The 15,424-nt window shown below is 37.8% G+C and overlaps 3 protein-coding genes across 3 annotated transcripts; 1 reads left to right on the top strand and 2 right to left on the bottom strand.

Annotated features, from left to right (window-relative positions):
* The first annotated feature begins 265 nt into the window (after positions 1–265).
* LOC141646975 (uncharacterized) lies at positions 266–1,870 on the top strand. The gene has a single exon (XM_074454994.1). The coding sequence runs from the start codon at positions 1,041–1,043 to the stop codon at positions 1,473–1,475; it is 435 nt and encodes a 144-aa protein (XP_074311095.1). The 5' UTR covers positions 266–1,040; the 3' UTR covers positions 1,476–1,870.
* A 1,301-nt stretch (positions 1,871–3,171) lies between these two features.
* On the bottom strand, positions 3,172–3,750 carry LOC141648587 (uncharacterized). Its single transcript, XM_074457315.1, has one exon. It carries the CDS (start codon positions 3,748–3,750, stop codon positions 3,172–3,174), a length of 579 nt encoding a protein of 192 aa, XP_074313416.1.
* A 955-nt stretch (positions 3,751–4,705) lies between these two features.
* On the bottom strand, positions 4,706–10,882 carry LOC141646974 (protein WEAK CHLOROPLAST MOVEMENT UNDER BLUE LIGHT 1-like). Its single transcript, XM_074454993.1, has 7 exons — positions 10,219–10,882; positions 9,910–10,082; positions 8,706–9,154; positions 7,444–8,176; positions 5,314–7,262; positions 5,083–5,124; positions 4,706–4,977 (listed from the first exon to the last, which is right to left on the bottom strand). The coding sequence occupies exons 1-5, from the start codon at positions 10,290–10,292 to the stop codon at positions 6,031–6,033; spliced, it is 2,661 nt and encodes an 886-aa protein (XP_074311094.1). The 5' UTR covers positions 10,293–10,882; the 3' UTR covers positions 4,706–4,977; positions 5,083–5,124; positions 5,314–6,030.
* Positions 10,883–15,424: the final 4,542 nt, after the last annotated feature.

The raw sequence follows: 15,424 nt of genomic DNA, 5'->3' as shown, positions 1-15,424 counted from the left end.
ACTGATAAAACTAGTTCGTATATTAACCAAAGTTCCCAACTTTGCTAGATAGTCAATTATGGAGTTTACTACACAGGATCATAGACCCATTATTTGTTCTCTCCCCTTTATTATTAACTCAATATAACGCCAAAACTTGCAAAAACGTTATTGTTGTTTCTTTCTTTCTTTCTTTCTTTCTCTTTGTAGTTCATTTTCTCTCTTTTTTCTTTTCCTCTTTTTATGTCCTTAAATAGCTTCTTTCTGGGTCCCAACTCCCATGTCACAGGTTTGATGCTTTCTTTTTCCTCTTTTTTATACTCTTTTTGTTGATATTAGTTCAGTGTTTCAAGGGTTTTTGTTTCATGATCCCAAGTTTTAATCTTTTTTTATGAATATAATTTGATGTTGTTCTTTTGAATTAACATGGTTACCGGATTCGCTATGAATACACCCTTATTTGCGATTTGCTGTTATAGAATGTGTCTTACGTGTATTTTCAGTAAGCGATATGATATAATTCGCTCTTAACGACTCACGATTCATAGGGTACTTCTAATTTGTGATTGCAAATCAAAGTTCATCACTTTTTTTATTTTTTTTATTTTTTTATTTAATTCAGTTGAGAAATGAGAAATCTTTGGATCAACTTTAGCTTATATATGTGAAATTTCAGGTTGCGATTTTAAGGGTTTTGTTGTGTTTTTTGTTTGGTTTCTGTAGGTTGATTTGAGATGGGTTCAGGGTTCGAAAAAACGATGGTTCATGTCGGCCGATCCCAAATCATTTTGAAATTAAGGCTCTGATTTTAAGGGTTTTGTTGTGTTTTTTTGTTTTGTTTTTGTAGGCTGATTTAAGATGGGTTCAAGGTTCGAAAGAACGATGATTCATGTCGGCCGGCTCCAAATCATTTTGAAATTAAGGCTCTGATGTCGTTGTTATTGGTGGTTTGACTAAGATAGGATTATCAAACTAGTTGTTGTCGGATTTTTGGTGTAGATTAAGGTATAATTTGGTGATCTAAATTGTGGATAATCCGAAACTTAAGCAGTAATTAGTAAATGGGTTCTTCTGGTTTTCCTGTAATCTGTCTATTACATTCAGTAATCGCGGTAACTTGTGGAGCTATGATGATGTTTTATACAAAGGAGATCTCTTCATTTAGTCATGGTAAAGAAATAGCAAGCAGACTTCAAGGGTCAACCCCACATGATGAATTATTGATCCAAATATCGAATTCATTTTCCGGGTTGCTTCTCTTTGTTATCGGGTTTCTGTTGTTCATGGTTGCATTCGTCAAGGATAGTAAATTTCAAAGCTTTTTTGCTAAAGGGTGTGTGCTCCTTCACCTTTCTCTGGCTGTTTGGAGGGTTTACTTTCAGATGAATCTCGCGGATCTTGCTGCAGATTTGCCTAGGCAAGTTGTTGGAGATACCGTGTTAGCCCTTTCTTGGGTTTTGTTTCTTTTCTACTCTTGGCGCGAGAAGTATGATTAAAAGTTAGATGAAAGCGCCTGATATGAAATCGCCACATTGAACAGCTTTGAACTCATGAACTGTGTATGATATGCAGTTTTGATTCCAGATCTTGGAGAAAACGACATGGAAGTTTACTCGAATTCCCAGGGTTTACCAATACTCGTCTTGCGAGCAGATCCCATATGAACTTTAGTCGCGTTTTATTTTATAAATATTTTCGATTATAATTTTTTGTTGCGAGTAAGATTGTAAATTCACTCCCTGAGTTGTGTCTAGAATGGTGAAATTATGTTCTAGTTTTTATACGAAAAATTCACAGCTGATGTTGTAAATTTCCTGAACGAGTGATTTACATACTGTAACTGTAAGTAAATTCTTGTAAAAGTCAGTTTTACATGGCATCATTTTTTGCAGATTTCTGTAGTAATTTGCAAGTTTCTGACAGACGGTCAATTGGTATAGAACTATAAACTGTAGGGTTCATCAGTTTCGTTGCTGTATGTGTTGTGATATGTTTGGAGCATCATATTAAATCTAGGTTGCGAGTTTCGACCCTGCATTGAGGCCGCTTTGCACAGGTTTTAAGGTCACCATGATTGTAGTTGGAGTTAGGGCTGTAAATGATCTGAGCCGGTTCGTAGAGCCCTCGGAATCAGCTCGATCAAAGCTCGGCTCGAAATCGGTCAAAACTGATTTCGAGCCGATTTCGAGCCGAGGTGGACCATATCTGAGCAGATTCCGAGCTTAGTAGAGCTCGGAATCGGAAGCTCGTTTAGGCCTTTTTTTTTTTTATTAGTATTTATTTTGGCTTTTACGATTAGCTTTATTCTTAATAAAATGTTATTTTAGCATTTATAAATTATATTTTTGTTATATTCGATCATTATTTTATATTTGTATTTTTCTGAAAATATTTTTATTTTTAATTTGAATTAAAAGTTCAAGAAAATAATGATTGAATAGAGCTCGAGTTGGGCTCGAGCCTAATCCGAGCTGATTCCGAGCTTTGATTTTTTTAAGCTCGAAAATTCCGAGCCGATTCCGAGCTCAAGCTCAAGTTTCCGAGCCTATTCCAAGGCCACTAGAGCTTGAGCTCAAATCGGTCGGTTACACCCCTATATGGAGTCAGAGTCGGAAGTATTTTGGGTATATCAAGTAGTGACCAGGATAAGGGTCTGATGGCGGGAAACAATACGAGTATATAATACTATACCACATTACCACGGTTAGGGGTATCTTTCTTTTTGGTGTATATCATTTGATTTAGTCCGAATTTGAGCCGGAAGATAGTGGTTGGAAGAATGTTTTTAGTTGTAAAAGTTGTTGACTTTGATCAGCAAGTTTGACCGTATCTTGCACTTCATGTTAACTTCTACAGTTGTACCAAGATTGCATCTAGAAGGGGGACGTATTTGAGATTGGTCAATGATTCTATTTTTTTGGGTTGTTTGATATTTTATGATCACCATTTTCTACCGACATCGAAATATAATGGCGTGGTCGAATTGATAATGCGGGTCGATTTTAATGTAATTGTTAAGGTTTTTATTTACTTTGGGGCCGAAAATATATAAGTTTTTAAATCAAATAAATTTAGCAATAAAAAATGTCTATTGTTGAAGTACTAGGATATTGGGGTAATATTATTGGATATTTTTGTTATAAAATCGTAATTTCATTTCTTTTTTTTTTTTGCAAGGAAAACCCCATAGGGTTAATTCATATTAATAATATCGTTGGAAATAGCTTCGACAATGTGTTGAGGGGCCACATCAGACCAGAACCGCCTCCCCACAATCCACGGACTCGAGTGAGCAACCAGATGAGCCACACAGTTCGACTCCCGTCTAACAAAAGAGAAAACAACCGAAGTAAAACTATTACATAAAGATAAAATGTCGTCGTAAATGCGAAAGATATCCGCTCTTCCCTTCTTCTTATCCTGCAAATCCTTGATAACTGCCAGACAATCGCTTTCCACAATGATTCTCGCGTGTCCTCTACTCCTTGCTTCCTTCATCCCGATAAAGATTGCCTCTGCTTCCGCCCTCTTCACGTCGAGAATTGATCGTTCCTGCAACGTCACCGCCCAAGCAAACAAGCCGCCATGGGTCCTAGCCACCACTCCCATACCCGTTCCCACACCCTCAATCACCCCTGCATCCGTATTGATTTTCACCACACCCTCCCCCGGACCCCTCCAACATCCTCCACCAACAGTCCCTCCTTCCCGCCTTCTCAGTCCATCATCGAGTTCCGGCCTCCTTACATCCCGGGTACTAACAGCAGCCATACCGACCCCCTTTCTCCCTCCCAACGTATCATTTATCTCCCTCAACATATCATGCACTCTCCTTATCACCACATCACAAAACCGTCCACACCCCTCAAAGATAGCTGCGTTCCTACACTCCCAAATCGCCCAACAAGTAAGACTGAAAAGCATTCCTGATAAAAATAAGCTAAGAGACGAATGTATACTCGTGTAGTATGTCACCCTTTAAATTTTCATATAGTCGATTTGAACTTTTAAAAATAACTTGCTATAAAAGTTGTGTCGATAATAAAGATCATTTTTTTTTTTTTTTTCAATTGCTAAATAAGTTCTAAAATCTCCACTGTGTTTCGTCCCAACTTTTTCCATCATAATCCAGTAAATACCATATTTTAAAGAATAAAGCGACTTTAACAAGTTGTATATAAATATGCTAGAGGAAAGAATCTAGCCTTTGGTACGCAACTACTACACATTGTTAGTTGGCCACAAAATCACAAGTAATGTAGGACATTCAAATGCTTTTAAGCCTTTTAGCGTACCGGATGCCATACGTAGTGCCATATAACTCTAAATAATCGTCAAACCTTCTCAAATCTTTTTCAATAATCTAGACCACTTTTGTCAAAAGGTTCGGTACGAACAAAGAAATTTCGAACAAAAGAATCAGAAACTCGCCGATAAGAAAGGAGTGATGATTGAGACATGATTCGGCATTTTTTAACCACGAAACGCTCAGTCTCGAGACAAGTCATTCTATTTTGTATTATATTACCCATCTCGTAATTTTATTAATAATTCCTAGTTACATTTTTATAAAATGACTTTACACAATACTAATTATATTCTTGTGAGATTACTTTTTTTTTTTACTGAATTGTTAACTTTTCTGTTATCTATTCTATTCTAGTAAATTCTTTTTGTCGAAATAATATGATAATAATCGTGGTCAATGGTAGTTGAAACAGTAGAGTAAGTAAAATGATAATAATATTAAGGCACAAAGGGTAAGCACAAAGCTGTGAATACAGTAACAAATTATTCAGACAATCCCTTTTACAGTAGTAACATTACACAAAGCAGCTCATTAATTATAATTAAGCTTATAATAATAAGACGGCCTTAATTCGACATCAACTCATCAGAGTTCATTTGCAGCAGCTGCAGTCAGAGCATCCGCAGCCAGCACCGCAGCTGCAACCATTTCCGCAACCACATCCTTCCATTGCCATGACTTCAGCATAGCTGTTATTTGATTATTAACCAGTCATTACAGAAAGTCTTACTATTATGGTTAAGAAAATACAGAAACGAGTAGCGCAACTGCGCAAGGCTATAAGAACTACTTACTTCTCGCTTTCAGTCATGGTGAAACTGTACTGGTTTCCCTTCCTGCACGATCATAATTCGGAATAAAAACTTAATAACAAAAAAACATTATTTATGAATCGAGTTAAGATAATATGCTCTGAAACCCCAGTATGCTTTAGTCACCCGTGTTTCAAATGCATTCATTAACTTACATAAATTAAATAAAAATGAGCATAAATAAACGAAAGCATATGGATTAAGGGGACTTACACACAGTGGGTGCTGTCAGAACAGTCACAGTTTCCGCAGGTGTTCGACATTCTTGATGAGAGCTGCTGAGAAATCAGAAAAATGCTTCAGAAATTTGTAAGGTATTTGAGTTTGTAAGTTGCTTATGATTTCAAGCTACGTCTCCGGCATGCTATTTATAGCAGATGAAGAAGAACAAAGTAGCTAGCTTTATTTTCACTTTTGAGAGCATTTGGCCTTCTTGTTGTCCGCACATATGCCTTTCAGGAACTGCAACCATCCAAATAGAATATATACTTTACGGCCTTTCGCTGCAACTTGATGCTTTTCTCTACTCGACTGTTATACTATATGACGGTCCTATAGCCTCGATTGGATAATAAGCAAAAGTGAGAGATTTATTGATTGAGACCAAATTTAACACGAAAACCCGACTTATTATTTAGAATTACATTTTTACAAGGTTCATCTGTATTCTATACACACAAGTACATAAAATCGTCTTATACCATCGCCTTAAAAGAAATTACTCGGTCCTTAGAAAAACATGTACATAAGAATGTCATTGAAGCTCAAATATACCAATTGAAAAAGGGGTAAAAAAGAACGTAAATACATAATTGGTAACGATTTACAGTAAGATGAATCTGTCAATGCTGCACTTCAGAGGGACTTCATGGGAAGAAGTAGTAAGCATGCAATATAAGCATGACTGGTATTCCGTATTCGTGTCGATGCTTATGATGTCTTGGATGATGATTTCCTTCTAGCCAAGAACATGAAGAACCTTGGAAACAATGACCTTCTCTTCTTTTTTATTGTAGTACTTTGCCCGAATGTTGCCTTCGGACTATTTACGCTTTCCTCCGAATATGAGTTTGGAGAAGTTGATTGTTGACCTGGGCTAGGATTAGCTATTTGCTCCAAGTTCTTCAGTCCAAGTCCTTGTCCATAAGGAACTGAAGGAGAATTAGAATCGACGACCTTCTCGATCTTAATACCTTGTCCATATAAAGAAGAATCAGATAATTGTTGCGCGGTTTTCAGCCCTTGTCCCTCCTCTGTGCTCTTTCTTGGGCTATACAAAGAGGATTGATTTTGACCTAATTCACCTGCTTTTCGTCGTTGCTCACTCTCGGCCCTCCATTTCCTTAACTCCTGTTCGACACCCAATTTCCCTTCCTTGGCCTTCTCGGCTTTCTCCATGGCGATTCTAAGAGCTTCTTTTCTTTCTTCCATCTCTCGGTTTGCCTCTTCTAGCTGGGTCAAGGATATCGACTCGGATTCTTTGGCTACCTCGATTTGACTCATTGCAGCCGTCACCTTCATATTGGCTTCTTCCTCGGCTTCATGGGCTCGCTTGCTCAGCGCATAATATTCTTCCAAGGAAAGTGTGACCCCACTAGGACTATCAGTACCCTCTTCGTTACCAGTTTGAGCGGACTCACTTTCTTTTAATGCTTTAATGGCAGCTAGGGCTAGCTTCTCTGAAGCCCTAGCCGCTTCTATCTCTTTTTGAGCCGCAAGTAACCGGCTCTCCATTGTATTAGCCCCAGCTTTTGCTTGAGCTGCCTCCTCCTTAGCCCTCCTTAGCTCTTCCCCAGCCAGTTCGACAGCTGACTTGGCTTCATCGGCTTCTTGAGATGCGTGCTGCAATTGCTTAGGCAACTCCATCATTCTATCTCTGGCCTCCCTCTCCCTTATTTGAACCTCGCTGATTTCCGACTTGATTCTTTCAAGCTCGGCTTCAAGGGATGCCACCGCAATCGAAGCCATGCCTTCTCTTTGTCTTAAGTTGGCTAACTCTAGCTTCTCCCTGTCTAGCTCCGTCTTTAATGACGTGGCTGCCAGCTTTAAGCAGTTTACTTCATCATTTGCTTTTTCAATGTTCAGCTTCACCTCTCCAAGTTCCTTATTGGCAGCAGCAACTGCTGACTGGATCTCCCCATGAGTTTTGTCGCCAGGTATAGCTGTTTCAATAACAACAATAGAGCCTTATTCCCGCATATCGTCATTTGACGGTTTAAAAAATGAACGAAAATTAGAAAAAGAGGAACAAAATTTACAAACAACGCTAAAATCGTCTTTAAAATGTAGGAACATTTTTTTTCTAAAAAAGAAAAGGAAAATTTTGTGCTTCGGAGTCCTTACCTTTAGTTTCCTGAAGAATTTTCGACTCCATGTAATCGGCCAGCTCAGCCTTTAAATCAGCAAGCAACTTAGACGCAGCGTTTAGCTTCGATTTCAGTTCCTTAGCTGATTCAATTTGCAGATTTAGATTTGCCAAATCCTCTTCTGCCTGCTTCAAATCTTTATCCCAAGTGAGACTATCTTGCTCCTTCGCCATAGCAGCTCCAATTCTATGATCCTCTGCCTCCAAATGTGCAGCATGGGCAGATTCCAACGATTCTTTGGCGGAGATCAACTCTATTGTTAACTCCTCTACAGTCTTCTCAGCCTTCTTAGATGCAAGGACAGCTTCTTCAGCTTTCTTCTCGGCTTCTTCTTTCTCAGTCAATAAAACTGCGTATTCTTTTCGCAGCGTTTCCAACTCGTCTTTGACTGTTTTTAGGTCAGCGATAGCAGCTTCATACCGGGCTTTAGCGACTTCAACCTGGGTCTTGGCTGCCACACTAGCTTCGTGAGCAATCCCTTGTTCCATCTCTTCAACTCTTAACTGAGCAAGCTCGGAATCTTGTTTTGCCTGACGCTCTTCCGTCTGTGCTCTTTCTAGATTAAGCTTTAAATCTTCAATTAGTCTCTTAGTGCTTTCCAAATCCTTTAATATTTGGATCTTTGATTGTTCAGCAACCTCGGATTGTTCCTTATATAGGGGAATCTCCTGCCGCACCTTCTTGAGTTCTTGTTCAATAATTTTGCGCCTCTGCACATGTAAAAGCTTGGACTTCAGTAAGAAACCAGAGCTCATGAGCCCATATCCAGCAAATACTCAAAACCTGTGTTACTTCGACTCTTCAATTTTGGGATCATGACCCATGTCCGACTTAACAATCAAGGATATGAGATTGAAATCCGTACTCAATGCTTACCAGTCCGACACACTCCCAGAAAACACAAAAAGGGAGGGTTGCATGGCAAAAGCAGAAAAAGAGATTGGTTGCAAAGTATATAGTATGAATTTTGACAATTTTAACTTACGTCTCAATTCTCAAACATCTCCACATTTCACTTTCAGTTTATAAATACTTCGTATTTCACAATGTCTATTTAATTTTGTATTTTGTAGACATGTCCTCAGTAACCCTACCCGATTCTTAATTTATTATCTCAATCTAAGACAATGCGAGTTTGACACTTGGATATACACCCAGGTCCGACGCCCATTCAGCTGTACCCACTTTAAAAAAAGACAAATAAGAGCAAATAGGAGACAAAAGTTTGTTGTACTTTACCTCCACGGTCTGGACTTTATGAGCCTTCCAATCAACAATTCCTCCAAATTTGGAAACTGCTTCTTTCACAGATTCGAATGGTGCAGTTGTATCAATAAGAATCCTGTTTAAGTCGTAATCTGAGGTGAGGTTTGAGGGGCTAATAGGATCTCCAGTGTTAACTCTAGCACCAGTAGCCTTGACAGTGGTGGCATGATTTACTTGAGCGGAAACTTGACTGTCTTTTGCAGTATCAGTAGCCTTGACATTGGTGGCATGATCTAGTTGAGCGGAAACTTTACTGTCTTTTGCAGTATCAGTAGCCGTGACATTGGTGGCATGATCTCCTTGAGCGGAAACTTGACCGTCTTTTGCAGTATCAGTAGCCTCAACATTGGTGGCATGATCTACTTGAGTGGAAACTTGACTGTCTTTTGCAGTATCATGCGTAGAAGCTTCCAATCCAGAATCTAAAACCATAATCTAGATTAGACGAGGTTTGACATCCGCTTATATTCTAATTCCTAAAGATCATCACAATCTAGTTTGGGTTCGCAATAAGCACGGAAACTTGACTGTCTTTTGTATTGTAATTTTTCAATACTCAGTACGATACAAGCTTTAACCCTATAACTCATAATTTTGTTTCGGATATATGTACCTTTCTCGTTACACTCCCCTCCTTTCGGTTTATCTGATGTGGTTACCAGTACGATACCAGCTTTAACCCTATAACTCATAATTTTGGTAAACCGAAAGGAGGGGAGAGTAACCAGAAAGGTACATATATCCGAAACAAGTGTCAGCACTGGTAACCACATCAGATAAACCTACAAACCACATTACAGATCACACATCACGAACACAGTGCCAATACATATCAACCATTTGACGACATGGATTTCAAGACAATGATGGCTCTTTCTAAGCATTCAGTCTAACAAGAATGTTTTTCTGCAAGTACTGATCTTTTTGGTCGAAAAGCCGTAACTATTATACTATGAATTTCAGATGCTACTCCTATTTTCTCCACCTAACAACATGTGCTTGAAATCAAGCAGCACGTATAACAGAAGAATACCGTCTTACAGTGTTTGACGATTTCTTAATTGGTTAAACACTCATTTATCACTATCAATAATGAGCCAAAGCCACGGTATCACACTGCAAGACGGTCTTACACAATAATAATCGCGAATTTAACCACAGAGTGTAAAAATAATACCTGAATCCAAGTGATTATCCAATTCTCCATTATTAGGAACATCAGAATGATGTTCTGAATCCTGAACAACAGGAACAGATGAACTGGCAGCATCATGCAAACCTTGCTCAGATGTTTCACCCACCAATTTCTCATGCTCTTTTATATCATTATTTGTTTCATCAGAAATTTCACTGATACATTAATTACCAACATCATCATATCATCAAACCATACAAAAAAAAAACAGCAACCAAATTTAATTAACTCTGAGAGCGGTATTTTAATCAAAGGTAAACAAATAATTGAGACGGAAGCGAAATAAATTACCTTGAAGGTTTTGTACTGGGTTCTTCCTCAGATTGAGCTATTGAAATTTGTTGGTCTTCTATATTAGTACCCATTAAGATCAATTACCATAAAACAGTAAACAACCCTTTAATTACCACAAAACATTTGACCTTAATTAACTCAAAAAATTACTCCAAACCCAATATCATTTCACCTAAAAGATCAAATTTTTCAACATAAAATCAAAATTATAACCCCCCAAATTTATCTCTCACACAATTAAGCTCACCTTACAAAAAAATTTCCAAATTTATATTAATTTCACCCACAAAAAACCCAGAAAAATTCAAGCTTTGAACTTAGAAAAAAAGCAAAAAGATTAAAACTTTGATGGAATTATGAGTTGCAAAAATTAGGGTGGATTAGCAATGATTAAGGGAAGATGAAGTATATCTAAAAGTAAAGAAAAAGTTAGAGAGATAATGAATAATATTGATAATAATAATAATGATAATAAAATTAATAATTTGTGGTTAACTTTACTATTTCTTGCTTTATTTTTAATTTTTTTTTTTTACTAACTATTTTGGAATTATTCAGGTAATAGTGATGTGGGGACAAATTGACAAATTGGACAAGAAGGAGAATTTTACGAGAACCAGGAAAAATTAGATTAGTTATTTTAATGGTGGAATTTTGTTTTAGGACAATTAATTGCGTAAATTAATGTCAACCTCACTTCCATCTGTATTTTTAGCTTATCCTTAATTAGAAGCCACAGATCATTTTACATAATACTCCGTAATTGATTGATTGACTAACTTAGGAAGACTACTAAAGTCGTTCGGTCTCTTTTGAGTTTTTGTGATCGAAATTTACGAGTTAAATATGTTATGATTAGAGTGTAACGGAGCTGCTAAACTCGAGATTAGGTTGTATAATAAAAAAAAATTATCAAGCTCAAGCCCGAGTTTAAGCTTTTATCACACATTTTTTTATTGACCAATCCAATTGAAGTTCAGACTAGCTCGGTAATTTGACCCCCAAACTTGACCTTAGTCTTTAGCTTATTGACTTGAAAAATGTGAATTTCGAGCTTGATAAAAAAGCTCTACCTCAGTTTGTCATTTAGCCCGAAGCTAATAAATAAAGTTTTGAAACTAACTTTTGGTTAAATATAGAAAAATTTACCATGAACCTTAAAACGTTTCAACCAGCTATAATAACGTATTAGATATATGAACAATAATGACTAAATCACTCCTCTATTTTAGAAAAACAAAATTTTTACTGACCAAATATGAATTATCTAATACTCCCTTCTTCCGATCAATAAATTTCTATTGCTTTTGATATCAAGATTAAGGAAATATGAGCAAATGTTTTTGGACCATTCTTGCACATAAAGAGACCCACAAAAATATGCGGAAAATAGAAATAGATAACTATTGACCGATACACCAAAAAAAAACTTGATAATTATTGGTCGGGACAAAAAGAGTATGTTACTTGTGAATTATAATCCGGCTTTTTTTAATGAAATAACAATCCTTTAAAGGTTAGGCAAAACTCCATTTGATTCCTCGAAAAAAAAAACTCCATTTGATTCACGAATACCGTTGGATTATTTGTTGCTCAGCTATACATAAGTATTTTCGAGTTTTTTTCGTATCGACTTTTTTAATTGAAAACCGACTGTTTATAGTATCTAAATTTGGTAGAATTTCCTTAGTCCTTGTCTAGTATTGTAAAATATAGACAGTAAAATTAGACTGAAACACAAAATTTTGATTTGCTTATGATATTTCAATCCTGGCTGCTAAAGGTCGTCGACAAATTACTAAATATCGTCGACAATTTTAATGAACTTTCAAATTTGCCCCTCCCTCACACTCCCCCTAATATTTTCCTTTTTATTCAAAAACTACCTATCACATTCCAAATTTTGAAAAAAAAAACCCGACTCAGATTTTGAAGAAAAAAAACCCGACTCAAACGTATCGACCGCATCATTTCCGTCACGAATTCAAACATTCAACAAGGTATGTGATTCGGGATTAAAATTTTTTTGTAGTATTTTGCTTAGTTTGTAAATGTGTGACGGAATTAGGATAGATGCCAAATTAGTGACGGAATTAGGATAGATGCTTTGATTTCAATCGGATTTAGTCGTGTTACGCGAAAATCAAACGGAATAATCGAAACAATTAATCGAAAAAAAAAAAAAAAAAAAAAAGGAAGACGAGAATCTGGGCTGAGACGATGGATTTCTTCGTCCCAGACCAGGCCCAGACGAAGGAATTGTTCGTCTCATATGGGCTTTGGACGAAGGATTCCTTCGTCTGGGCTTGGTGTTAGACGAAGGAATTCTTCGTCTGGCCCAATTGTATGTTTTTTTTTTTTTTTTCTCTTTTTGTTTTAGAATTTCTCGTTACTTTTTTTTTTTTTTTTTTTTTTAAATAAAATTTTTTCCGTCTTGTTTTGTTATCGTTATAAAGTAATAAATTATTAATAATAATTGTCGTCCGTGGCGAAGTCGTTGTAAATATATATTTTTTCCGTCTCGTTTTGTCGACGTAAAATATAAATTAATTATTACTAATAAACTTCTTTTGGGGATATTTTGTTTTTTATTTATTTTTTAATTTACATAAACTTATATTTATAAATTCTTTGTTTTATTAATTTAAGTAATCAAGTTGTTGTAAATATATTTTTGTTGCGTCTCGTTTAGTTTACGTAAAATATTAATTAATTATTATTAATAAACCCCGTTCCGGGTTATTTTGTTTTTTTTTAAAATTTTTAATTTACTGAAACTTATATTTATAAATTCTTTGTTTTATTTTTTGAATAGATGGCCGGTGGAGGAAATGACCGTCACGTTCGAGCTCGAAAGGGGCTCCAGTTTGAGTCTGAGGTTGGAGATGGTAGTACCGATTCGTGGACTGATGAGCGGTTGGAGGAGGAGCTGTCTGGTTCGGTGCAGTGATGTGATAGGTGAGGAGGAGTCGGGTTATGAGCGAGTGCGTAGGGTGCCACGTAGACGGAATGAGGAGGGGCGTTTCCTGCGGAGGTCGGATGGTAGTTCTAGTAGTGTGGTGGCTCCGAAGAAGAAGTCGGGTAAGGATGTCTCTTGGTTGATCGATCATCGTGTTCCTGGTGGTCCTGGGTTTCCCCACGTGATTCCTAGCTTCGGGGGCCACATTGCCAACACCTTATGGGCGACTCCTAATGAGGTTGGTCGACCAGTTTTGACGGGTTACCACCGGTTTGGTAAGACGAGGTTGTTGAGTTGTTGGCAACTCCCTCCGGCCGTTCAGACTATTTATGACGGTACTGGTCTTTCTCACCTATTAGATTCCATGGCCGAGTATTATAACATGCCCCTTATTTCTGCTTTTGTTGAGAGATGGCAACCCGACACCAACAGTTTTCACATGCCTTTTGGGGAGATGTCCATACTCCTTCACGATGTTGCGTAGATCTTAGGCGTTCGGGTTGATGGTAATTGTTGTAAGGTGGAGAGTAATGACGGGACGTTGGCGGATCCCCTTATGTATGTTTGTGGCTTTTTTGGGATATCATCAGACCAGTTGAGGTTACCGTTAAACTCTAGTAAGAAGGTCCCTATTTACAAGAGTGGGGGTATATTGGTAGATGCAGTTTGTGAAACGGCGAGAGCTAATTGTGATGTTGTTTTTGCTCAGGGGTTTTTGGCTGCGGTGTTGGGGTCGACACTTTTTGTCGACAAATCAGGTGATAGGTTACGTCCTCAGTTGTTTCCTTTAGTGTATGATACTGATGGTGTACACGAATACGCTTGGGGAGCCGGTGTACTAGCCTTCATGTACCGACAGTTGGGGGTGGCTTCACGTGCTGGTGTGAAGACTGTTGGTGGTTGCTTGACTTTGTTGCAATCGTGGATCTATGAGTATTTTCCTATGTTCAGACCCGGTCCACCTTCGACAATTGACCCTACTCAGCCTCGGTCGTGTTCTTGGAGATCCGTTTGTCCCTTCGCTCAAAATGCGGAGAAATTGTTGGAGTATCGGAGGTTGTTAGATGGGCTTACTTGTGCTTCCATTAGGTGGGATCCGTACGGGCCGCGTCAGGAGGAGTATCATCCTCGTACTTTGTATGCCGGTTGTATTCATTTCATGGACATAGCGGAGCCGTACCAGCCTGATCGGTGTTTACGACAGTTTGGGTATGTGCAGATCATACCCAATCCCATTATGAGATTGACAGCGCATCGTCCTGCTTCGAGGATAGGGTACGAGGTTAGGGTTGGGGTTGCGGAGACTGATCATCTTTGGGATTCTTTGGCGGGGATCACGTGGTTCGGCTTTCTCGTAAATCGAGACCGTTAGTTTCCGGGTGAGACGGAGCCGCAGTATGAGGCTTGGTATAATGGGAATTCTCACCCGTTCATCATTGATCCCGACCACCATGATGCCCCCGCGCCACGGATGATTTTGATATTCTGGCCGAGGTAATAATATTACTTACGATTGTTGTAATAATTGTTTAATTTTCTTACTGTTCCTCGATAATGTTTATAATGTTTTAGTTGTTTTTGTCAATTTGCAGACTGCACGTGCTTTAGTGTTTCAGTTTGTCGAGGCCAAAAGAATTGCGGATGACAAGAAACAGCTTGCCTTCTTCCGCAAGATGATGAAGAACATCGACCCATTGATTGCGAGGGCTGGGGATATCATACGTCGGCGAGGACCTCGTCAAACACCCGGTGATCTTGTTCGGCGTAGAGCGATGGTGTGTACATGATAGCGAGCAAGAGGATGATAAGTAGTCGGGAGACTAGTTTGTGTTTGTTTTCATTTATGTTGTACGTTTTTGAAGACATTTTTTATGTTGGATGATTATGTTAGTCGACTATTTGAACGTTGTTTATTTCAAAAACATGACGGTTTTAAATTAAAATTTCTTAAATTTCTTAAATTTCTTGAATACATAGCAACTGATGCAAATTCATACATTTCTGGAAATAGTAACTACTTCATGACAATGGCCAACATAATGAAAACAAACAAATACAAGATACACTTGAAATAAAACTTCATCATCCTTGTCATTTCCGAAATCTCCTTTTTTATACCTATCACTTGCTCTTTCATGACATTTCCACTTGATGCATCATCACCTTCATCTTGACATGCTATATTCAACTTTTTTGTTATTGTTAAATGATCTTCAGTCAACCACGACACAAAATGATCGCAAG

This window comes from Silene latifolia, chromosome 3 (genome assembly GCF_048544455.1).
Source record: "Silene latifolia isolate original U9 population chromosome 3, ASM4854445v1, whole genome shotgun sequence".
NCBI lineage: Eukaryota > Viridiplantae > Streptophyta > Magnoliopsida > Caryophyllales > Caryophyllaceae > Silene > Silene latifolia.
The sequence above is the reverse complement of the archived record's forward strand: the minus strand, read 5'-3'. Positions and strand labels throughout refer to the sequence as shown.